Source organism: Penicillium pulvis, assembly GCF_028828015.1.
Source record: "Penicillium pulvis strain IBT 33274 chromosome Unknown contig_23_segment0_segment0, whole genome shotgun sequence".
NCBI classification, from domain to species: Eukaryota; Fungi; Ascomycota; class Eurotiomycetes; order Eurotiales; family Aspergillaceae; genus Penicillium; species Penicillium pulvis.
The window spans coordinates 2307830-2331642 of NW_026643075.1; the positions used below are offsets into that span (position 1 = coordinate 2307830).

General features: G+C 48.1%; 9 protein-coding genes across 9 annotated transcripts; 6 read left to right on the forward strand and 3 right to left on the reverse strand.

The window, feature by feature from the left end:
* Positions 1 to 646: 646 nt before the first annotated feature.
* Positions 647 to 3244, forward strand: N7503_005125 (transcription factor domain-containing protein; the record flags this gene model as incomplete). Its single annotated transcript, XM_057064672.1, has 1 exon — positions 647 to 3244. One exon carries the CDS (start codon positions 647 to 649, stop codon positions 3242 to 3244), a length of 2598 nt encoding a protein of 865 aa, XP_056922415.1.
* Positions 3245 to 4198: 954 nt separating this feature from the next.
* Positions 4199 to 6093, forward strand: N7503_005126 (arylsulfotransferase family protein; the record flags this gene model as incomplete). Its single annotated transcript, XM_057064673.1, has 2 exons — positions 4199 to 4666; positions 4723 to 6093. 2 exons carry the CDS (start codon positions 4199 to 4201, stop codon positions 6091 to 6093), a joined length of 1839 nt encoding a protein of 612 aa, XP_056922416.1.
* A 286-nt stretch (positions 6094 to 6379) lies between these two features.
* On the forward strand, positions 6380 to 7344 carry N7503_005127 (bZIP transcription factor; the record flags this gene model as incomplete). Its single annotated transcript, XM_057064674.1, has 2 exons — positions 6380 to 6494; positions 6554 to 7344. 2 exons carry the CDS (start codon positions 6380 to 6382, stop codon positions 7342 to 7344), a joined length of 906 nt encoding a protein of 301 aa, XP_056922417.1.
* Positions 7345 to 7437: 93 nt separating this feature from the next.
* On the reverse strand, positions 7438 to 8675 carry N7503_005128 (uncharacterized protein; the record flags this gene model as incomplete). The annotated part of the gene is made up of 6 exons (XM_057064675.1): positions 7438 to 7562; positions 7624 to 7728; positions 7777 to 7851; positions 7904 to 8030; positions 8086 to 8543; positions 8603 to 8675. The coding sequence occupies 6 exons, from the start codon at positions 8673 to 8675 to the stop codon at positions 7438 to 7440; spliced, it is 963 nt and encodes a 320-aa protein (XP_056922418.1).
* A 621-nt stretch (positions 8676 to 9296) lies between these two features.
* N7503_005129 (Major facilitator superfamily domain general substrate transporter) lies at positions 9297 to 10823 on the forward strand (the record flags this gene model as incomplete). The annotated part of the gene is made up of 1 exon (XM_057064676.1): positions 9297 to 10823. One exon carries the CDS (start codon positions 9297 to 9299, stop codon positions 10821 to 10823), a length of 1527 nt encoding a protein of 508 aa, XP_056922419.1.
* Positions 10824 to 10962: 139 nt separating this feature from the next.
* On the reverse strand, positions 10963 to 13780 carry N7503_005130 (oligopeptide transporter; the record flags this gene model as incomplete). The annotated part of the gene is made up of 5 exons (XM_057064677.1): positions 10963 to 11573; positions 11905 to 12213; positions 12286 to 12434; positions 12499 to 12649; positions 13438 to 13780. 5 exons carry the CDS (start codon positions 13778 to 13780, stop codon positions 10963 to 10965), a joined length of 1563 nt encoding a protein of 520 aa, XP_056922420.1.
* Positions 13781 to 14832: 1052 nt separating this feature from the next.
* N7503_005131 (alpha/beta hydrolase) lies at positions 14833 to 16739 on the forward strand (the record flags this gene model as incomplete). Its single annotated transcript, XM_057064678.1, has 6 exons — positions 14833 to 15016; positions 15081 to 15629; positions 15674 to 16219; positions 16288 to 16360; positions 16418 to 16478; positions 16536 to 16739. Coding segments are annotated over 6 exons (1617 nt in total), but the record flags the coding sequence as incomplete, so codon positions are not given.
* A 1031-nt stretch (positions 16740 to 17770) lies between these two features.
* Positions 17771 to 20005, forward strand: cat2 (bifunctional catalase-peroxidase Cat2; the record flags this gene model as incomplete). Its single annotated transcript, XM_057064679.1, has 1 exon — positions 17771 to 20005. The coding sequence occupies one exon, from the start codon at positions 17771 to 17773 to the stop codon at positions 20003 to 20005; it is 2235 nt and encodes a 744-aa protein (XP_056922422.1).
* A 1014-nt stretch (positions 20006 to 21019) lies between these two features.
* On the reverse strand, positions 21020 to 22514 carry N7503_005133 (uncharacterized protein; the record flags this gene model as incomplete). The annotated part of the gene is made up of 3 exons (XM_057064680.1): positions 21020 to 21766; positions 21838 to 22194; positions 22269 to 22514. The coding sequence occupies 3 exons, from the start codon at positions 22512 to 22514 to the stop codon at positions 21020 to 21022; spliced, it is 1350 nt and encodes a 449-aa protein (XP_056922423.1).
* Between the last annotated feature and the right edge of the window lie 1299 nt (positions 22515 to 23813).

Consider the following 23813-nt stretch of genomic DNA (forward strand, 5'->3'; position numbering starts at 1 on the left):
AAATCGATCGTCTAGGAAGATCAACTGATTGATACCCCCAGGGTTGAATGATTGGCCGAAAGACAGACTATCTCATCACCCCGCCACGATCACCACGTGCATGCCCCCTTAAGCGCCGGGCATGATAGATCTCGCGGACCCACCGTCCCGAACGCGTCCCGGCGCGTGATCCACCATTGGCATCTTGTCCACCTTCACTTGTTGTATTCACTACACAATTTTTATCTTTCGTGTGCATTTAACGCGCTTATTCTATGCTGTCAATTGATGTTTCAAATTTTGCCTTCGTTCTACTTCTCTTCTCTCTATCAAATTTTCTAGTACCAAATCATCGGCCCAGAAGCCAATCTCCACCAAGAGCGGGTCCCCATTCTCATAGTCATGGAGGAACCACAAGTCATCGAGGATTCAGAGGATGAAGGTTCACATGAGTATGCTGAAACTCCGTGCTCAATGTGCAGATCTAAGAGACGGGGCTGCGACAAAGTGAAGCCCAGTGAGTTACCTAGGTCCTGCAACTAGCGAGGCACTGTGGCTGCTTCCGTGGGATATATGTACTGATGTTATGATTCAGCATGTGGAACTTGCGCAGACAATGGGAATGACATTTCCTGCTCATACCGACCGGAAGACATGCCTCCACCCAATGTATCGTAAGCTCACAGTCTCTTCTCGTGCACTTATAACATTAGCTCACCGGGCCAGGCACGCCAGTCCTCGAGGCGAGAAAGAGGTCGAGCCCTCTCCTGCGCTCATGGAAGCGGAATCTGACTCGTCTGAGTCTCTTCGACCCGCAAAACGGCGCCGAAGACCAGAGTCCGGACGTGTCTCAACAGAGGAGCCAGCTACACCCACGAAGAGGCCACGGAGACAGAGACACGCGTCCACTTCTGATGAACAAAGCTCCGAGAATGAGCCCAAGATACCAGATGATATTCAACTACCCGACGGCCCCAATGAGATGGATCTTTTGCGTTGGGATCTGGTGAAGATCATTCATAACAAGCGGAATGCTGCTTCACTGGAAGCCCCCACCCTGATTCGCCTGCTCGAGGTCTTGCAACAAGATCATCCGTCATACTCCGAGGATGAACTGCAGGAAAAGGCAGAGTTTTCGGTCATGATACAGGAAAGATGGGACGGGCCTACAAAAGGTGGTAAGCTCAGCAATTCTGATATGCGTGCTCTAGAGTTCATCTTAAAAGTACCATTCATGGATCGCTCCGCTGTCGATGCTCATGAACGGGACATTTGCCTAGGAATATTCACCCCCTCGATGAGTGGCGACCGTCAGAGACCGATGAAAAGCTGGTCCCCTGCGGGTTTAAGACTTCTCCATCGCGTCCTAAGGAAATCACAGCTAAACCCACGGGATAAACAGGTTTTGATTGAACTCAATACTGCCCTCGAAACTGAAGTGCCCATGAGCCGAACGACGTGGCAAAACTGCATGAATATTTTGTTTCGAGACTCGGTTGCAAAGCAGGCCGGCAGGTCTACTCGAAGTCAAATCTGCCGATCCGAGCATGCGAGTCAAGTCCAAGTGCCAGAACGCACCGTGCAAGCGAAGATATTGTCTGCACCAAAGCCAAAACAACCGACTGTCACCTCAAGACCTACATTATCCAATAGTCTCTCCGATCCTGAGCCAACCTTCCGAATAGAACCATCGACCGCATTGCCACATCCAAGGCCCACGTTTCAATTGTCCGAGAGTCTCGCAGCCAGGTTGTTCGAGGTTTATTGTCATACGGACTATCCCTTGCTGCCAATAATTGATTTGCTCGTGTTCGAACCATACCAAGACCCTTCAAAATCTCAAGGGGGTGCCATCGAAAACTCGCAAGCTGGGCCGTTGAAGTTCTGTCATGCACTTGCCTGTTTGAGTTATGGTGATTCTCGTGTACTCAAACATGCACCGACACTTTACCGGTCCGCGCAGGATTCCATGCCCTCAATTATGAATTCTGGAGACATGCTAAGTCTTGTGCAATGCCAAGTCCTGCAGAGCCAATATTTGCGAGCGGTTGGGGATTTGACTTCCGCATGGGAAGTCATTGGCTTGGCCATACGGAAGGCTCATACGTTTGGCATCAATGCAAAGTTGGACAAGGCCTTTGATCCCGATAGTACCTCCAACAAGCTAGCAGTGCGTCTCTGGCACAGCATGCAAATGATGGAGCGTTCTCTGGCCCTGGATTTAGGTGTGACGTACTGTGGAATCGACTCTATCTTCAACAAAGCGCCATTCTCAGATACGTGGGCTGATGGTGTCCCGGGATTGGCCGAAAATGGCCAGGGTACAAGCATCTGTATTTCCAAGTTCTTTTATGCATCTCGCAGTCTTCACGTCATAATGGACGAGCTGGTTGATTTCGAAGAAGAGGTACGACTCTCCAACGGTCAATGCGCCCTTCAGAAGATCAAGGAGGCGGACCTCCGAGACTTCCTGAACATGGAGACTAGACTGGAAAGTTGGTACGAATCACTGCCTACTGTTCTACAAGATCCTACTGCTCTACGGGACAAGTTTCAGTCCGATAGCCCCAGTCCATTGATTGGTAGGCTACGTAGCCGTCTGCTTATGCGATACCTCTATTTCAAAATTCGTCTCTACCGACCGCTGTTGATTCTTGGTGTTGCCCTTTCCGTTAGTTGTGCTTGTGGTTCAGGACCTCATATGAGACGCCAAAACAAATATGGAAAACATGGCTTGTCCATCCTTACGATCATCCGGAATGCTTCCTCCAAATGCCTGAATCTTGCTGCACAACTTACAGATCTGTTGTGGCAATGCAAGGAATCCGCGTCCCTACCAATCGACGCGTTGGCATGCGAATACGCCCACTATGCATATGCCTGCGGTCTGGCCATAATCGCAGCTCGTGGTCTTCGTTTTATCTCTACCGACAGTAAGGACAAAGAAGTACGAGTCTACCATGCTGGACAATTCGACAAGATTCTTCGCCTCCTCGAAATAGGCGAAAAAAATATGGAAGATAACCAAGATCTGAGCCACCTGTTTTGCATATGTCAGCAGGCGTTGCGTGATGTTTCGAAGCTTGCTGATGAGCCGAACAAGTCGGCTTTGACTTCCGAATATGTTGACTTTGACAAGCTCTCATGGCACAAGCTTTATGCTAGAATCAGGGTTGACCCTCCAATCCCCCCTCACCCTCGTTTCCCTGATGTTTCCAGATTGCTTGGCTGGTTTGAAAGTTTACCAGTTGACCTGATGGCCTGACCCGATGGTTAAGGTGGCCCCTGATAACTACTCTAATTCTGCTACCCACCGCCGATCTTTCGATTCTTTGATATCCTTATTCTAGCATTCTCACTAGTATCGTTAGTCTAACACCCTGCCCGATACCCTGCCCGAATACCATTCCTGATGCCCTGCCTGATACCCTGCCTAATATCCTTATTCTGACACCTTGATACCCTGTTATTGTGAAACTCCTATGCATTAATTCCATATTGATCTGATATTTACTCCGATGGTCTACGTACATCAACATGACGCAAGTTTTGTGAGATAAGCGATTACGATCCCCACAGGGGTATTTTTTTATCCTTGGCGGGCCCATTTTAATCAGATGTACGACCACGCAATACGGCGAAACGAATTCCGAAAGCCTTGGCGTTCGCTAACTCGTGGCCTGTGGAGACGCCAAGAACCCGCCGCTGGACAATTACCGGTCATTGGGTGGAGATAAGTTTTGGATGACGATCATGCAGCCCCTTTTAGCTTAGTATGCCACATTATTGACAGAGCGAATCATTTACTGCAAGCCGAACACCCGTTTGAAAGGTTGGCGTTGAAGGTTGGGATGGAATCAAGCTTTTCCAATGTAAAGGGAGATCATGCGCAGGTGATTTACAGATCATTTCCCATTTCTTGCACTATTCCCTGTCACAATCCCCACCTCCTTGGTCCCTAAAGGTGGAACTGCACTATCAGTCTGGGCATTACGAATACTATCCCTCCGCTTGTCGTAATCCAGAGGGCCCGCGAGCCCAAACCGGGCCAATCGGATGCCTTCAAAACTTTTCACCCTGTATAGCGGCCCTAATTACTAGATCCGCTCATTGATTAATTTTCTCCATAACGTAGGCCCTGAATCATGGACCGTTTCTCCTTATTGTGATAATGTTTCGACAAACCACATCACCACCAGGGAGCGACAGTGAGTGAGCGATGTTGTTTTCTCGCTCTAAATGGCCGTGGCGGCGGCGTTATGGGAAGCAAGCCATCGCGTCATGGCTATTTATCCTCATTACTTTAATTGTTGCGCTTCGGTTCCTCGCGCTTCCGAATCTGCAGCGTCTCCACCTCCAAATAGGTGTTTCGTTATTTGACGACGGATTTTACGGGTTCTACCCAACTCGCAAATATGTCTCGTTTGAATACGAGTCTCCGGCCGTCGAGCTGGCTACATGGAGTCCCAGGTGCAGCAATGATTATACCTTCATGGCGCCACATGGAAACGCCGTTGAGAACCCGGGTGCCATGATCCTCGATTCTCTCGGCAACCTCGTATGGATGATGAAGCCGGGATCTGATAAAATCCAGGATTTCCGCGTACAGGAGTACTTGGGTGAACAGTACCTGACGTACTGGCACGGAAAAGCAGACGGCGGGCACGGTCGTGGTGCTTGGTCCATGGTAGGCTATTATCCATGATTCCAATTTTATACATTTCGGATCCTAACTCCTTGCAGCTAGATTCGACTTACACGCACCGCTTTGAAGTGCAAGCGGTCGGTAATCATGATGGTGATATGCATGATTTCCAGATCACCGAGAATGGCACCGCCATGGTGATTGTCTATGACGTCCAACCAACCGACTTGAGCGCGCTAGGAGGCCCAGAGTACGGCTACTTCTCTGAATGTCTCTTCCAGGAAATCGACATTGCGACAGGAGACCTTATTTTCGAATGGCGCATGTCGGAGCATGTCCCTCTCAACGCATCATACGAGCAACTGCAAGGCCGGGGCCTAGCCTTCAGCGACCCTTACGATGTCTTCCACATGAACAGCATTGACAAAGATAGCGCAGGCAACTATCTTGTTTCCGCGCGTCACACACACTCTATCACGAGCATTGATGGGAAGACTGGCGAGGTCCTGTGGACATTAGGCGGGAAACTAAACGATTTCGCCGACGCATCGGAAGGACGGGCGACAAACTTCTGCTGGCAACATGATGCGCGATGGCGCGGGGAGCACACACTGACCCTTTTCGACAACACCGCCGAGACGTTTATGGACGGACCGACAGAGAGCCGGGGAATGACCGTCGAACTTGATACCGACAACTTAATCGCAACTCTTCGATCGGAATACTACCACCCTGAAGGAATCCGCGCGACATCACAAGGCAACATGCAAGTCCTAGCTGACTCGGGTAATGTCTTGGTTGCTTGGGGCCACTGCGCTGCGTTCACCGAGTTTTCGAGCGACGGAGAGATGCTATGCGACACACATTTTGCGCCCTCAAATTGGTTCCAGCTTGGACAGGCCGTTTCATACCGCATCGCTAAGGGAAGCTGGGCCGGTCAACCAGACACGAGCCCGCAGGGCGTCGTGGCGGGCGGTTCAGTGTACGTGAACTGGAATGGAGCAACAGAAGTCGCTTATTGGAGACTTGAGCTATGGGATGGTGTGGACATGAAGGAAATGAAGTTCCGCCCGCAGAATCTCGTTGAAAAGGATGGTTTTGAGACGGAGATCGAACTTCCGACCAACCTACCCCATGTCTATTTCCGTGTCGCTGCCTTGAATGATAAGCGCGAACTTCTCGGTGCTACTGATACACTAGGACTCCAGTCGCATGGAAGCTCGTCACCCGCCGTTTCTCTCTCTTCTGGTGTTGTTCTCTCGATTTTCATGATTGCATGCTGCGTGCTGCTGGGCGTCTACTGGATATGGAAGACATGCACCTACCGGAAATCTCAGATGGCATCAGATTATAAGCCTGTTCCACTCGGAGTCAGCGAGATGAATTTTGAGCACAATGAAGAGGCTCAATCATTCTTACGAACACCTCTTACTCCTGGGAAACCTCCCACGTTACGGAGCCCGTCATGACGCGGGAGTCAGACTTTCAGTCATTCTTTTACCATTCTTATACATAATTCTCAGTTTCAGTCATGTACATATTTGATACCATCCTTTATTCCCAATACTCTATTATGAAATACATTTCCTTCATGAAATTGACGAAATCTGTTGCCCATTTACAAACCCCTTTTCGAATGGGACCCACCTGCCTTCATGGTTCACGGCGGCGGCGTTTACCTTAATTCCGAAATTCTATTTTAACGCAGGCTCAGCCTCCACAGTCTACGTTCAACATTACCAGACACTGCACGTAATGGACACCACATCAGATCAATCAATATCCACAATAGATATGCCGAAGGCTCCGCCAACGACAGATGCCGCGGCAAAGCGACGACTCCAGAACCGCCTCAACCAGCGGGCCAGCCGTATGTGACATCTCCATTTTGCCACGTCTACCGAAATTCCACTCTAACATTGAATACAGGGGAGAGAAGAGCTCTCAAGGCCGGAAAGCACAGTAACAAACAAAAACGATGGATAATCTATACCGAAGAAGCCAAAGCTCATGCAGAAGCAGAACTGGTCAAAACCGACCATATGATTATATCTTCAATACCACCAAAAAAGCCCACACATAAATCGTGTCAATCAAATCCACAGACCAGCGCCACTATTGCAGACTGGAATGCCCGAAAAAACTACCTTATTGCACAACTAGAACAAAGGGTCGCTTCTGCAGCAGCCAACCAGCTGCACCAACTTACCCTTCTCGCCCCAGTCACCAACCTGAATATCGTGAACGCCATGTTGATCAATGCAACATTTATGGGTCTAACGCTAGAAATACTGGGTGAAGATATTGTCTCCACATTCAACATCCCCGGACCAATGACCATGCAGCTCCCACCAAGTTTACAGCCAACGTCTACCCAAATAGAAATTCTTCATCATCCCTGGATAGATCTTATGCCCATGAAATCTTTCCGAGACGTATTGTTGAAGAATTTGGATAGATATGACGAAGATGATTTCTGTGGTGATCTTCACGGCCAGATTGGAGCTTCAAATGGGATTGGGCTGATTTCCTGGGGTGAGCCGTGGGATCCGACTGCTTATGAGATTTCGGAGGGTGTTTTTAGGAAGTGGGCTTGGTTGTTGAAGGAGTGTCCGGAGATTATAAAGACTACGAATCATTGGAGGAGGATTCGGGGCGAGAAGCCGTTACATATTGGACAACCGGTCGGATTTGTGCATTCTGAGGAAGTTCAGGAATGATGTAACTGTGCAAGGAGAAGTATATTGAATACTAAACTAATATGGATATACCCTTCTCTTCTCTTCTCATTCTCACAACTGATCTTTGCGATATCATTGACCTTGGATCAATTTCTCGCTTAGTTCCCAAAGTCGGGCCCAGTTCTTCTCGTCGAGGATATGGCTATGCAGCTCATCGTCCGCAAGAGCGTTTTGGCTCAAATAAGCTCCATTGTGATCTTGTATCATGAAATTTATCGTTAGTGATTCATCTCACAAGACATAAAATGGCGAACTAACCTGTGATTGTGGGATCGATCATGCCCGTGATGATGGTTGCTGCACCCTCAGAGCGAGTGGTACGCGGCTGAGATTGCCATTGATTTCCATCGAAGTCGACGAAATCTGGAAGCAATTAGAATCAAGTGGATTCGCGAGTTGCAAGTCACATACATCCGCCTTTCCTCAATTTCTCAATAGCTGCTGCCATTTCTGCATCCACATGACGTTGGAGTCCGGTGGTAACGGCTATGATAATGAGCCTTACACACTTGACAATCAAAAGAGACATTTCACTTACAGCCAGGGTCAATACTATAGACTCGGATCCCTTGGCCCTTCAAGTTCTCACTGAGTTTCTTGGCGAACATGACCCGTGCAACTTTGGACTGGCAATATGCAGCGATTGGCTCGTAGGTTTCTCCGTTCTTCAAGGATCGTCAGATCAAATACCAATATGTCTCTTCATATGGATCAACTTACACTAAAGCCGATATCATCAAAATCTACCTTACCTTGTCGAGCAGCAGCACTCGCCACACTGATGATAGAAGACGATGGGCCTGCAGCTTGAACCTTAGGAAGAAGAAGCTTGACTAGCAAGAAGTTGGCTAGGTAGTTGACGCCAAACTGCATCTCAACCCCATCTTTTGTCGTTGTGTAGGGACAAGCCATCACTCCAGCTGCGCAGATCACATGGTCGATCTGATTAATATCCGCAAGATCATGTTCAACGGCTTCGCGAATTCCACTCAGATAGTTAAGATCCATGTTGAAGAATCGAGTCATGACATTGGGCTTGGTTTCTTTGATCTTTTCGATCACGGAAGTTACCTTTGATTCGGCTCGAGCACTCAGGATAAGGAGTTTGGGGTTGGCGGTGGAGAGCTGGATTGCCAGTTCTCCGGCAATGGATATATCGGAGATGCCAGTGATCAAGACTTGTTTTGATCAGTTCAGGATGAGAACAATAAGGTGCAAGGGCTGAGGCTGTGAATACTTGTCTTTCCAGCAATTGCTTTGCCATACTTTTCGAGAATGGCCTCGGAGCGAAGAATTTGTTTTGCGGACATATTGCGTGAAATGAAATATAAAACGTGGAAAGTGTAGTAACCGATTGTTAGTTTTACAAGCAACAATGGATCCTTTTAAATTAAGTCTTCATGGCTATTTGTCTTTCTTTCCTGGTAATGAAGTATACAGTGGACGACTCCACTGGCAAATTCTGTGTCCGCAACAGGCTAGCTTTCTGTCATCGATATCATATGGAGGCACAGACCCAACTCAATATGGTTAGACTCATGTCAGCATTCCTTCGAGGATATTTTCTGACGTAACAAATGCCAAGACAACCTTGACATCGTTCAAATGCGGGTAGTGCGGGCCTGCATGTCATGAACGGCTGTCTTGGCACTTTTCGTCTGCAGGGAAGGACGGTTGAGAAAAGCAACCATTGGTCTACATTGAAGTGAGACACCAAGGCAAAGAATTGAATAGAGAGTGAATACAATGTTGATGCAATTGGCCAGTTTAAAATATGTCTGGATGTATCGCTTTCCATTCCAAGGTTCCTTGCATTCAAAAAGACGAGTCAGCTGTGTAGATCATGAATCAATCCCCTTTTCCCGCTCCGCACCCAATCTCCCTCTGAGCCCACCTGCAAACTCTCGTGAAGGATTTATGGCATGAGCACCATGGTTTCAACACCTGAGCAATCGCCTCTGCTTCCTCAGGGATCGCCCGGCCGTAAGCCCCGGTCGCCCCTTGTCCCAATCCAAGAAGACCCACAAATAAGGCCTGCTGTCGTCGCCGCGATTGTCTCCACATGGATTGCAACATTTCTCGCGGCAGCGGACAGCACCATCACCTCAACACTATCTGCCACCATCGCCTATGAATTTGGATCCCTGGCCCTTGTATCATGGCTGGGCTCAGGTTACCTAATTGGCCTTACAGCCACACAACCTCTCAGCGGAAAACTAAGTGATATCTTCGGCCGGCGCGTGACCTTTTGCGTCGCGTCGGGGTTATTCACCATCGGCAATCTCATCTGTGGCTTCTCTCATTCGAAGATAGTACTTATTGCCGCGCGCGTTATTACTGGCATCGGAGGTGGTGGATGCATTTCCATCGCGAGCTTCATCGCATCCGATAATATTCCTCTTCATCGTCGCGGTATCTGGCAAGGTGTTGGTGCTGTCGTCTATACCTCTGGTATGGGTCTAGGAGCTGTGATCGGTGGTGCAGTAAATGATGCTGCGGGCTGGAGATGGGCGTTCATTGGTATTGCGCCGGTATCACTCGTTGCCGGATTAGGCGTTGCGACATTTGTGCCAAACAACACCGATGGCAAAGAGAACTTTAGGGAGATGCTCGGTCGAGTTGATTTTCTCGGTTCTGTGACTTTGGTGTCATCTCTGGTTCTGCTATTGCTTGGCCTCAATCACGATGGAATCCAAGAGGGCTCACCTCTATTTGTCGTTGCCATTCCTCTTGGTCTCATGCTTCTATTGACATTCATCATCATTGAATATCGGTGGGCAAAAGAGCCAATAATTCCCCTCTCACTTTTCGGTCGACGGACTGTGGTTGCAGCGTGCTTGACAGCTTGGTTCATGTCCATGGCGTTTTATGCGCTCACCTTTTATGTTCCGCTATATCTGCAGATGCTGGGACATTCAACAAGCGAGACAGGCCTTTACCTTCTCCCCGACTCTATCGGCGCCGGACTGGGATCTTTCATCGTTGGCTTGGTTATTCGGGTAACCGGAGGATATGGAGTGTTCAGGTACACCATGACACTTCTTCTGGTTATTGCATCGGCCGGATTCACTGTTATTTCACGAGAAACACATTGGATTCTGCCAGAAGTCTACCTGTTCTGCAAAGGATTTGGAATGGGTGGTGGTCTGACTATGTTAATTCTCGCATTACTTCATGCTGTCCCGCACGAGAAGCATGCGACGGCCACCTCTGCCCTATACGCTTTTCGATCGACAGGGTCCACAGTGGGTCTGTCTGTTGCAAGTGCGATTTTCAACTACCGGCTCAATCTGGCTTCTTTGGTGAATGGTAGTGCCTGTATTGAAGGAGACGACTGTTATTTGGACGCGCTTCACCAAGCCTTCCGATTTGCACTGTATCTCGCATGTGCTGGTTTGGTCTCGGCTCTATTTATTCGTTCTTCTAGTACGAAGTCTCGACAGGAAGATGGCGAATAAGTGCTTTATATGGTTTTGACATATTGTTCGACTAAGGCGTTCAGAACCTTCTGGTTTTGAAATGCATAATATTAATTTGTTATAAGTTATTACAAATGGAAATGTTCAAGCGACTTCGTATGTTGCTAGATTTCAAAATTTAAATCCTGTCGTGCTTGTGAAAGATCACCCAAAAGAAGCAGGTTACCACAAACATGATCCCCGTCACTGTACCCCAGCTCACGATCAGCAGAGGATTTTGGGACAACGGAGAGAGGGCTATTCCCAGAACAATTGCAGTCATAAGCGCATATATGGACTGCATCACGCTCTTCATATCCTTCGGAGCTTGCTTATAGGCATACTCGTTCCCCGTAACGAATGCAAAAATCTCCGCTAAGGCGATCAGCATATACATCGGTAGAGTAACCATGACATTGATGTGATTGGGAAGTCCGTTTTCTGAGGCACCACACTCTGTCGGATACTGATAACAAGGCCCCGCGTGGTATATCATCACCTGCACAGCGGTTCCGTATGCAATGCCCAGTGTCATGAACAATAGTCCAACAGTGATACGGGCCATTGGCTTGAACTGGATTTTGCGATTTTCCAAAGCTGGATATAACCACTTTTCGACTGCTATTCCGAGAATGACGAGGGCCATTGCATTGCTAGTTTTCATGGCGTCGTTCGGGATGCCCATTGTTTCCATCTGGGCAGCTTGAGATATCCTGTTGGCAGAGGCCTGGAATATGCAGAGCCACAGGGCTGGCCAGGCACAGCTGTTGGGGGTATGAGCCAACCCCTTCAATTTCCCAGTGAAATCATGAATGTTATAATATACAAGGAAGAACATGCTAGACTTTTATGGCCTTGAAGCCAGAGCAAATCCCAGTGTGGAATTTTTCGGTCCATGGGACAGTTTGGTTATGAACACTTCTTTGATAAGCGGGAGATGATGCCTCGAGTTTTGAACCCGTTCTTAATCGAACAGCCCACTACTTTGAAGGCAGTGGGCAGCATGGTTCCTGAGGGCGGAACTTGCACTACATACAGCACTCAATTAGATCAGTGTCTATGATTCAGGGCAAGGACTTACCGAATGCAGTATCGCCAATATGCAATAAAATGACTGACAACAGCATGCAAGCAAATGTTATAATGTATGCTGCCCAGAAACCAACCTTCTCTTCCAAGAGGGTGGTGGCAATACTACTCAGAGAGCCGACGTTAACCATCCTGGAGTAGCTAAGGTGAGATACAGCGTTATCGAGCACACGGAGGGGCTCGTAAACTGACCAGAAGTAGAGACTGTAGATGTATGTAAGTGTTTTATCTCGGGTGATCACCACTTGCTGGCCCTTTGTCGTGACTTTGGTTCGGGGGCTGAATTTTTCATACTGGTCCGCTAAGAATGTACTCAGTATACATAGCTCGGAGCATTCTCGACCCCCAAGAGAGTAATAGGCGAGGGCCCTACCGATAAAAGGAACAATGGTTGACTGACACCCGCCAAGTCCAATCGCAATTAATACTAGCCCGGTGACATACCCGGCGGGTGCAGCGCCTGCTTTCATAGCTGGAGGAATCGTTGTAAGTAAGATAATTGCTAGGCCAGCCAGATAAACACTATTTTCAGAGACAGAGATTGAATGTTAGACGTAAACGAATTGAAGGACGTTGAATAACATACGCAGTTGCCCATTTTATCATCCTATATTTCCCCCACCAGCCATCGGCAACCACACCCGTGAACATGGACAGCAAATACACAATGGTCGTAAAAGTATAATTGATTCGCGTAGCCGTTGCCTGACCGAGACCAAGAATTCCCTTGATACTGTCTAATGAAGATGAATATTATCTCCAAGATACAGGATAGATAGTGAGGGCTTTGCTTTGGGGTCTAAAATTGGAGATTGCTGTTGCTCTTTCCGGGCATTACTTCTATTTGTGAGATTGTAGTGGTTGACATTGCCAAAATTATCCCTCAGAGCTTTCCAAGGTTGAAGTGAGCTTCTGGCCGTCATCATAGTTGGATAATCACTTCTCCTCGTAACTCAGAACGTGCAACAGGAGTCACCTGTACATTAATGCAAGGTTTGTAACTTCGTCATTTCTGATTGAGTGTCCCTTTACATCTAACTTGAAGCTGGCTTCTAATTGTCGGTTCTTCTAGCCTCGGTAAGTAACATGCGATTCTTGTAATACTATCAAAAGACCCTGGTCGTGACGAGAAATTACCTCTAAGACTTCTCCTTTCCAAAAGGATCCACAACATATGTTTCTATCGGCTTGATACAAAATCCTTGTAACATCTCGACACCACCGTCGAATCTCCCTAAGAGACCAAATAGCTATTCCCCACTGATGAGAGGGTCACTCATCTAACCCATCCATCATAACCGTGAGCGGAGGATTGGCTCATGCCTTTCTGGGGCAGAATCTAGGTCCAGCAACAGACATGAGGGCTGTCTCGGGCCTGGTGAGACTATGCTGTCTGTATTTGGCGAGGAGCCTCCTGTCCATTCTGCATTTGTGATTGCCATGCTCTCTAATATTTGGCGCATTTGTTCTTGTGCTTGTTTTTGCGCTTTTTCTAGCGCTTGTTCTTGCGCTGGCTGCGTCGCACATCCTCTCAATCTTTCTTGTTCATGGCGTGCTATCATGAGCCTTCGCTTGTTTTGTTGTTCCAACACCATCAACTGTATTTGAAAGTCCCAAAAGTCGACTTTTGCACGCATAGGATTCTCGTCCATCCCTCCTGGGGTTGCATGGCAAGGTTGTGAAAGTTCCCCTTCGTCATTTCCAGACTGGCTAGTTTCATCATCTGAGACGGTGTCGTCCTCGGCTTCTGCTGGCTTCTGTGAATCGCTTTTTCCGGGGTTGTTGTTGCCTTCAAGACCGGTTTCTTGGCTCTCAGAGGTGACGTCCGACGTATACTGTTCATCTGGTGGGAGCAGTTGTGGATCCATTTCTTCTCTTGGTCTGATTGATATGAACTTCAACGATAGTCTCTTGTTGTTGAAGGTGAAAGCGTTCGAAATGGTGTCGGTTCACAGTATCTCGGGGTCATGTTTGCAAGTTATGGCCCCCACTAAAGGGCGGTAAGGCCAGGAGGTCTGGGGCGTAGTGTTTGCCTGGTGGGTTCTTAAAGTATGAGATCCAATGATATATACACAAAGTAAGGAAACACACTTGTTTTTATGGACCTGATCGGCACTCAGTATTTACATCACACGCAACACTTCCAAGGTCACCGCCAAATCACTAGGGAAATGGCCCCAAGCCTTCAGCCCTGCTACATCTCAGCCTTTCTGCCTGCCAAACATCGAGCCAATGTTTCAAATTGGCATAGGCCTTTGACGGCTCCCACAGATATCGGGATCGATAGAGTACGGGGGCGTTGCAGGGATGCCCCGCTCGACATTTGGCATATAAGAAGAATTCTGGCGTGACAGTCATTTCACTTGTGAACCAGACCCATCTGTATACATGTTAGCGTGCGGATGCTCAACTACACTGTTGATGCAATTATGTCAAGGTAAGAAGTGAAAACCTGCATTTGGCCCCCATTTTGGCGGGGCATGTCAGCGCTGCAGGGGTCTAGGTAGCCTAGCCACATAGAGACCAGCCCACGCAATATTTGGCGTGAAGGCTCTTGGTTGGTCCCTGACATGTTTGCGTAAGCTACCCCCTGCGGAGTCCGTAGGTAAATTACGTGGGATCTGTCTTGTAAAGCTTGACCAAGAAGCTGCGAAGCCGAAGTTAAACACAGCGCTCTATGGTATCTTCTCTTCCCCCGATTTCACATGAATTCATGTATCTCTCGCTTTCAAAATCCACAACATGCATTTCCCGATACCTTCCATTTTGCATACATGGGATGCAATCTCAGGTCAATTACCAATCTCATCTGTATCGCCACAGTCTCTGAGTCAGTCTCAGCACCATTCGACATGGGATAGTGTAGGACAAACCCCATAATAATGAGAGTAGCCGCGTGATCTGAAAACCGTTGCTTTAGATTGTTCCATCGGCGAATATCCACTTCCACCCTTGCTATTCTACTTTTGAATGCGCCCGCCTTGCTGTCCCCATGGATTGGAACAATGCATCCGACTCATCAGTTGCCGTTGCGCTAATTAGACTGCCCGCAAAGGTTGACGTGAGCGACCCGCGATACGGCGGTTCTGTTCTGGTCAATCCAGGTATCTGTTTTGCCCGTGAAGGCCGCAATGAAATTGGGGAAGATTGCTAACAAAGCGTCCCCAGGTGGTCCAGGAGGCTCAGGTGTTAACCTTGTCCGTCTTCATGGCGACAACCTCCAAACAATCATTGATTCTCCGCTCAGCTCCAATAACTCAGAATCAAAGTATTTCGATATTGTGGCTTTTGACCCAAGGGGTGTCGGCTTCACTACCCCATCATTCACATGCTTTGCCAACTCCCAGCAGAGACTATTGTGGCAAATAGCTTCTAACACGGATGGTCTACTTGGCAGCTCCGATGTGGCATTTAGCCGTATATGGGCGAGAAAGCAAGCCCTGGCTGAAGCATGCGACGAAGTTGGGGATGAGAGGATTAGTACACGAATGAATACTGCGGTCGTTGCGATGGATATGGCTGCGGTTGTAGAAGCACTTGCGACATGGAGAAGAGAAAAGAGCGGGAATTCCCATCCAGACTGGAATAAGTCACAGTATTGGGGGTTCTCATATGGAACTGTCTTAGGTGAGACATTTGCAAGCATGTATCCACACCTCGTGGGCCGTCTGGTGCTTGATGGCGTTATTGATAGTGATCGACACTATGCTGGTAAATGTGCCTACCATATCACTCCGGTCTCTTGATTGCTGAAAGCATAGGTACCTGGGACGGAGAAATCGACGATGCAGATGCTATCATGGAGCGATTCAGCATCTATTGCTATCGAGCAGGGCCTGATAAATGTCCTTTGTTCTCTGAAAAGGGCCCTGGATTCATCCAATCCGAGCTTGACAATATCATTGCAAACTCTGAAAATACGACCAAAGCCGTGCAGTCCGCACATGGACCAGAGATCGTCACCCATAGTGACGTGCAGAAGATAATTCGGGATTCGCTATATGAGCCATTCAAGGAATTTGAGGGTCTCGCGCAAGCGCTATACAATTTGGCCAATGGAGATGGAAATATCATCGCTAATCGAAAGCAAACATCATCGCTTTTCTCCGAGCCTGCTGATTATGCAGAAGAGGCGGTTGGAGCTATATCTTGCACCGATGGTCTTGATCAGACTAATACTACCAAAGAAGAGTTTGTGGAATATTGGCAGAAGATGCGTCACCAGAGTAGCTACCTTGGTGATCGATGGAGTCAAAATAGACTTCTCTGCCTGTTTTGGAAAACCAGACCTGAATTCGTGTACTCTGGTAAGCAATTTTACCCTTAGAATAAACCTCCGCTCTTCAACGTATACTGAATATTGCCATCTTCCAAGGGCCGATCGGAGTCCATACAGATCCCATCTTGTTCATTGGAAATACCTTGGACCCGGTCACTTCCCTTGATAAGTACGCAAAACATCGATAAAAACTACTTCATGTGCATTAACATGACTTCTGGAATAGTGCGAAGAAAATGAGTCAGAGATTTCCTGGATCGGGCCTCATTCAACAAGACTCAGAAGGTGTAAGTCCAGCGATGCGTTTCCTATCCCGAATGGCAATAGTAATATCGCAAATCTAGCACTTATCACTGTCGACACCGTCCCTTTGTACCGCAAAGGCAGTACGAGCTTATTTCCAAACCGGCACACTTCCAGCTCATGGAACACTGTGCCAGGTCTACGATAAACCATTTGACTTACCAGGTGACCGGAAAACGCTGTTGCAGGAGGGCGATGACGACCTGCTCAGGGCTTTGAGGGCTATAGCGGGAGAGATGTGGTGAATCTATTGATAGCTTGGCAAAAGAGAGCACCCAAGCGAGAACATCTGAATTTGGCACTGGTGACCACAGTATCTATTGATGTATACCTTATATTAAATCCTCATCATCTCCCTTGTATGTTTGTTTTGAGACAAGTGGCCGATTCAACAGTTCTTCGTGTTTTGTTGAGGCTCCACTAGCCTAAGCAGGGCAGTATTCCAGCTCGGATACACCTTCCTATTATGTCAGCTATATACGGAAAATCCTGTCGAAATGTCCTAAATAATTGCACGTAGTATTTTAGCACCCATGTTCAAAAGGAGATGAAAGATGTTGGATCAGGTCTTGGAGAATTTTCTAGAAAACAAAAAAAGGGCCCAAAGATTATGCTCAATTTGTTCCGAGGCTCTTTTGACCTATGACGTCATGCATCGGTGGTGCCACTATCGGCGAGTACCGCGAAGGAGAATATATCCAAATACACTGTAGCCAATACCACGGTACCATGGTGGAGGGTGTAGTCATGACGACCTACAATAAAATGAGGTCAAATTAAGAGTTTTAAGAATTTATAATGCTCTAGCCTGGATCAGGAGAAATATTCATGCCGACCGTTTACGTCAAAGGGATTGTGTAAGCGGAATGTGGTCGAGGTGAGTTCGGAATCAAACGGAAAATTGGAGTACAGTGTCTCGATTTAGATGCTTAGTCGTACAAAAGTGGCTAGGTTAATAAGATAATCAACCGGGGTTCGCCGCTGATTCGTAGCTTTCTTCCCCGCATGAGCATCGAGTCCACCCCCACATGAGGACATTAACAAGCCCGGCGGTCTGGCCCAATAGAATGTCGTAGCTTAGGAATCAGCGTTGGCCCAGAACTTCTCCGCCAACCAGATGACAAAACACCTTCCCGAGGAGCTTCTAATGTGTTTCCCGTTATTCGTCTCTTAAGAAGTGCGGGGTGCCCTCCATCCGCGGCTTTTTTGACTTTTTTTTTTCATCCCCCTCTCTTGATACCCATAATACCTTCAACCATTGTTTCATATCGCAAGCATGGGTGAATGTCCAGTTCATAAGCCCGCCAATGTTGCTGGCGGCGGCACCAGAAACCACAACTGGTGGCCCGAGGGCCTCAAGCTCAATGTCCTGCGCCAGCACACCGAGTCCACCAACCCAATGGGCAAGGACTTCGATTACGCACAGGCATTCAAGAGCTTAGACTACTATGCCCTGAAGAAGGATCTCAATGACCTTATGACAGACTCTCAGGACTTCTGGCCTGCCGACTTTGGCCACTACGGTGGTTTGTTCATTCGGATGGCGTGGCACAGTGCCGGTACTTACCGAGTGTTTGACGGCCGCGGCGGTGGTGGTCAAGGCCAGCAGAGATTTGCCCCACTTAACAGCTGGCCCGACAACGTCAGCCTGGACAAGGCCCGTCGCCTGTTGTGGCCCATTAAGCAGAAGTACGGCAACAAGATCTCCTGGGCTGATTTGCTGCTCCTTACCGGTAATGTTGCTCTCGAGTCCATGGGTTTCAAGACCTTTGGCTTCGCTGGTGGTCGTCCCGATGTCTGGGAGGCCGATGAGTCGGTTTACTGGGGTGGTGAGACCGTGTGGTTCACCAACGACGTCCGCTACAAGGAAGAATCTGAGGCAGACAAGAAGAAGCAGGGTGACATTCGCACTCGTGATCTCGAGAACCCCCTGGCTGCTGTCGTTATGGGTTTGATCTACGTCAACCCTGAGGGTCCCGACGCCAACCCCGACCCCCTTGCTGCCGCTCGTGATATTCGCATCACCTTCGGCCGCATGGCCATGAACGACGAGGAGACCGTTGCTCTGATTGCTGGTGGTCACACCTTCGGTAAGACCCACGGAGCTGCTCCTGCCGACAACGTTGGTGATGAGCCTGAGGCTGCCGGTATTCACCAGCAGGGTCTTGGCTGGTCCAACAAGCACGGCTCCGGCAAGGGTGCTGATACCATCACCTCTGGTCTGGAAGTTACCTGGACTAAGACTCCTACCAAGTGGAGCAACCAGTTCCTCGAGTACCTCTTCAAGTATGAGTGGGAGCTCACCAAGTCCCCTGCCGGTGCCCACCAGTGGGTCGCTAAGAACGCCGACGATATCATTCCCCACGCGTTCGACCCTAACAAGAAGCTCAAGCCCCACATGCTTACCACTGATCTGTCTCTCCGCTTCGACCCTGAGTACGAGAAGATCTCGCGCCGCTTCCTTGCCAACCCTGACCAGTTCGCCGATGCCTTTGCCCGCGCTTGGTTCAAGTTGCTTCACCGTGACATGGGTCCCCGTGTCCGCTGGCTCGGACCTGAGGTTCCCCAGGAGACTCTGCTCTGGGAGGACCCCGTTCCTGCTGTAAACCACCCTCTGATCGACGTCGAGGACGTTGCCGAGCTCAAGCGCGAGATTCTCAACTCTGGCGTCGACCACACCAAGTTCATCTCCACTGCTTGGGCCTCAGCCTCCACCTTCCGTGGCGGTGACAAGCGTGGCGGAGCCAACGGTGCCCGCATTCGCCTCTCTCCCCAGAACAAGTGGGAGATCAACAACCCCGCCCAGCTGCAAGAGGTTTTGAAGGTCCTGGAAGACATCCAGCGCCGCTACAACAACTCCCAGACGGGCAACAAGCGTGTGTCGCTGGCCGACCTCATTGTTTTGGCTGGTTCCGCCGCTCTGGAGAAGGCCGCCGGTATTCCCGTTCCCTTCACCCCCGGCCGCACAGACGCCACCCAGGAGCAGACCGATACCGACTCCTTCGGCTTCCTCGAGCCCTTCGCCGACGGTTTCCGTAACTACGGCCGCTCGACTGGCCGTGTCCGCACTGAGCAGATGCTCGTCGACCGTGCTCAGCTCCTCACTCTCTCCGCTCCTGAGCTGACCGTCCTCGTTGGTGGTCTGCGTGTCCTCAACGGTAACTGGGACCGCTCCAACACCGGTGTCCTCACCCAGCGTCCTGGCCAGCTCACCAACGACTTCTTCGTCAACCTGCTCGACATGAACACCGAGTGGAAGCCTACTAGCTCTGATAACGAGACCTTCGAGGGTGTCGACCGCAAGTCCGGTGCCAAGAAGTGGAACGCTACTCGTGTTGATCTTATTTTTGGTCACCACGCTGAGCTGCGTGCTCTTGCTGAGCTTTACGGTAGCCACGATGGTCATTCCCAGTTTGTGCGCGACTTTGTTGCTGCTTGGGATAAGGTTATGAACCTGGACCGCTTTGACTTGGCGTACGCTGCTCCTTCCAGCCGCCCTGCTCGTCTTTAAATTTTTTATTGTGGATAAAACACAGTGCTTTGTCACTACATGTATCGATTTACCTTACGAAGATTGCGTTATGACCTATTGAATATCAATTAGCTTTACATTTCAAACCTTTTTGACTTTTCTTGGTATATGGAATTTTGTAGCACGAGGAACATATCAGAAGCTACCCTGCGCTCACCTGCCCTCTGCCCCCATACCTAGACTATAAATCTGTGAAAACACAACTAAACATACGTGATTCCACCATATTTCAAGGCAATATCTTCCTCCATGCAGTTTTTCACGCTCTAGAACTCATGAAGATTTGAGAAAGAGTAATGGATTGGAAAGTCATTTTCATCAGATTAACAACGCTAGCGTTCAAGTTACATTTGTGAATTTCATTGAGAGCTCACTTACAAATATACATAGTCTACCTATACTCAGGCCAAAAATAAGCCATCAGTGTGTATCTTCACCATATCTACGCCCTACGCCCTACGCTTTGGGTACACGAACCCCCTAATAAATGAATCGCTTAATGCACGAATCAATCATTGGACTAGTCGCTAAGTGTACATAGCACTATTGTCAAATAGAAACAAAAACAGAAATACCTCAGCTGCTGTTCAGCGTGAGCAAAAAGGATAGCCAGTGGTGACACTTCGACCAAACATTCAACGATTGTTCGTTTGTAGGAAAATTGCGCAAAATTAGTGTATGGTAGACATGTATCATATAAGTTAATAGTTTATCCGTATAATTTCCAAATAGCCATTAGGTTGAATTATCTTCCTACGGGTGATCCTCGCGGATCGACTTCTCTCAAATCTTGCGGCAATAAATCTGATTGATACATTGCTCGGACTCCTCATTTTTCCGACCAATCCAGGCTCTCCAGAATTGATAGAGCTCAAATATGCGAGGCGAATTTGCTAGAAATCTATTCAGAAAGCCGGCTAATGCTCATAGCTCATGTATAAAGTAATCCGGAATGTTGCTTGTTTTGCTTTCATCCAGCTCGTCGATTCCCATTTATTGATAGGAAACTTCTACCAAATCAGCCACCTCACAAAGTCCCATCTCAAACTTTCCACAGTTTACCTGCTGCTTGATCTTCCGATATAATGCCTTCAAAGCCTCGCGATCTTTGTCATCGCAATGTGGCCAACCATCCTGCTCTGATGTCCACCTTGATGAAAAAGTTTGAGAAGGCCCTATACCGCCATCAAACGCCATGTACCGTTCTTGCATCAATACCGGCACAAGTTCCAGCTCTTTCTCAAAAGGTATCTCATACCCCAAATTCCCTGAGTTCCATGCTTCACTGTGACCAATTGCAAAACGACGGAGGTGTGGAAGGCCTGTCTCAAATGAGGCAAGATAGTCATTCCATCGGCGTGAATAATTGTAGTGCCAGGAATCGCTCCAGCGCTCACTAGCTTGAAATTTCATTTTGGATTTCGGTAGCGGACATTTGGCAAGCTGGGACTCGCAATCTAGGATTCTCACTCGGAATAAAATCGGACAATCATCAAGGTAAAGTTCTTGGAGTGTTGACGAGTGCGATAGAATCCAATCGAGTTGTTGGTCTTCGAAAAAGGAGAAGTTGCCCAGAGTTAGCGACTGCAAATTTGGGCAGTGGATCCCTTCGAGGCTGAGTTTGGGGTAGAATCCCCAGTAAAGGTTGGAGTACAGAGATAGCTTCCGAAGTGATCCCATGGTGGGTTTCAGCCAGACTGACGGCAGTATACGTGCGTGGAACTCTAGCACTTCATCTTTCTGTCAGATGTTTCCCCAGATTAGCACGAACAACTATACATAAGCTTGAACAGACTGAAGTAGGTACAAACCTCGATTTCATTTTCAGGACACGCCGGTACAAACTCATGCATAACGTTCAGTCTTAGTGAACTAAGCTTGCTCAGTACTTGCTGGAAATCTTTGCTTAATGGTGTTATGTTATGCTGATTCTGAATCCCCAGTTCTTTCAAGGGTTGCTTTAAAGACACCAGCGCCGTACCCAGCCATTTTATGATGGTTTCTCGGTCATCAACTGACTGGGAGGGTGCATGGCCAAAGGCATCCTCAAACGAGCAGTTTTGGTCAAAGCGCAGCGCGACGCTTTCGAGATTCGGAAATTTCGGAAGCATAGGTAGGAGCTCCTTCCATTTGAAAGGTAGCTCAAGTTCTTCGTCATCTCCGTCCTTCTGATGTACTACATGTTAGGCAACCTTTGAATGTACGACAATATTGTTCCATCTCAGATTCGCATCTCACTTACAGAGTCGACCTCGACAGTATTGAAGCGGATCTTGCGCACATGTTCTTTTAACTGCGGATGGGCTACGATTGACTCGAAAGCCTCACAGCTTTTATCGTCGGTGTACAGTGAGAGCGTGGAGAACAGATTCCTGGTTGCCAAGGCGGATAGCATGTGGTTTGTTAGTCTTAGGCCCTTGAGGGTTTCCGTGTCCGAGAGAGATGCGATGATTGCAAGTAGCTCCGCGGGGAAATCGAATGATGCCATGTTCTTGGTTGCAGTAAAATTTTCAATTCTCTATCAGGAAAAGGCGTGTCGAATCTTCTTATAAAAGTTCGAATCCGACATACTAAACCCAATATGATTTTGTTGGCGTTGTTTTCTAGGCATTCTTAGGCAGAAGGGTGGTGGGGGTTAGCTTGTGGAATATCCCACATGTCTCAACATTTTCAGATGTAGCCGAGTTTGGCGTCCTCATTCTTCTGCTCTTTTTCAATGCGCTTCACTGAATATGTATGTTTCGATTTGATAATCTGGGAGGCTGGCGATTTTTTGGAGAGTTGGCGATTAATCGCGTCCCCATTAGCCAACTCTCCTTTTCTTGGTGCCTGATATATCCGGCCTCCATACACATTTCCGACTAACGTATTTCACAAGCGAGCCTCTCCCCCCAATTTGGTTAGCCTTTATCTCCGTAGCTCAGAGTGACACTAGTCCCGAATTGGTAACCTTTCAAGTCAAGGACCGAGAATATGGCAAAAAAAAAAGAATTAAGGACACAGCAACAGACGTCTCAAAAACTTCCGAAGTGATCTGATAGCCAAAACCAATGAGGTAGGAAGCTATGTTATTGATTGCGAATGAGAGGGACTGATGTGGGACACGATGAGCCAAAAGCGGTTAGCGTTTCTTTTAATCTACCTAACATCAATTAGCAATAGTATGGTTGCGAAGTAGCAACTTAAGGATTGAGTATACACCTAGTAAGTATAAACCAAACGAGCGATACTCAATATGACTAATTAGCGTTGCGTAATGAGATAATAGTGAAAATTGCAGAACTAATAGATTTGGGCCCACTATGTGTCTGCCTCCTAGCTGGACGTGAATAAATAGGACCAACCATGAAATTGATGAAGCCGACTTTGCCTTTAAGTGGACAATGGTCAATAGTACTAGTCGAACGACTGTAATTAGATAGAGCTAGCGTGGTGTATTTTATTGACGCGAGCTATTGACTTAGTTAGTCCCGCACTTTGCTTGGGTGGGTGCTTAGGGGCGTGCTCATTTTAACTCAGTGAGCAAAAAGCGGCAAAGGGTGATCACTGTAATGGAAAGGGAAATCAAATATTGCCAGACATTATCCGGTATATATGCCAATCGGTTAGTATAGAATTGGAATGCACATAAGAGCGCCCAACACGCATAGCAGAGTTTTACCCATTCACGATTCTCCACATGTTCTTGGCCAATTTTTGGAAGCTTAGCTTCCGGCCCCACACTCCGTTAGGAGTGGGGGCTCTAGACGTAAAAGCTTCTGTCCGGACCTCAGGGATACGCTCCAAA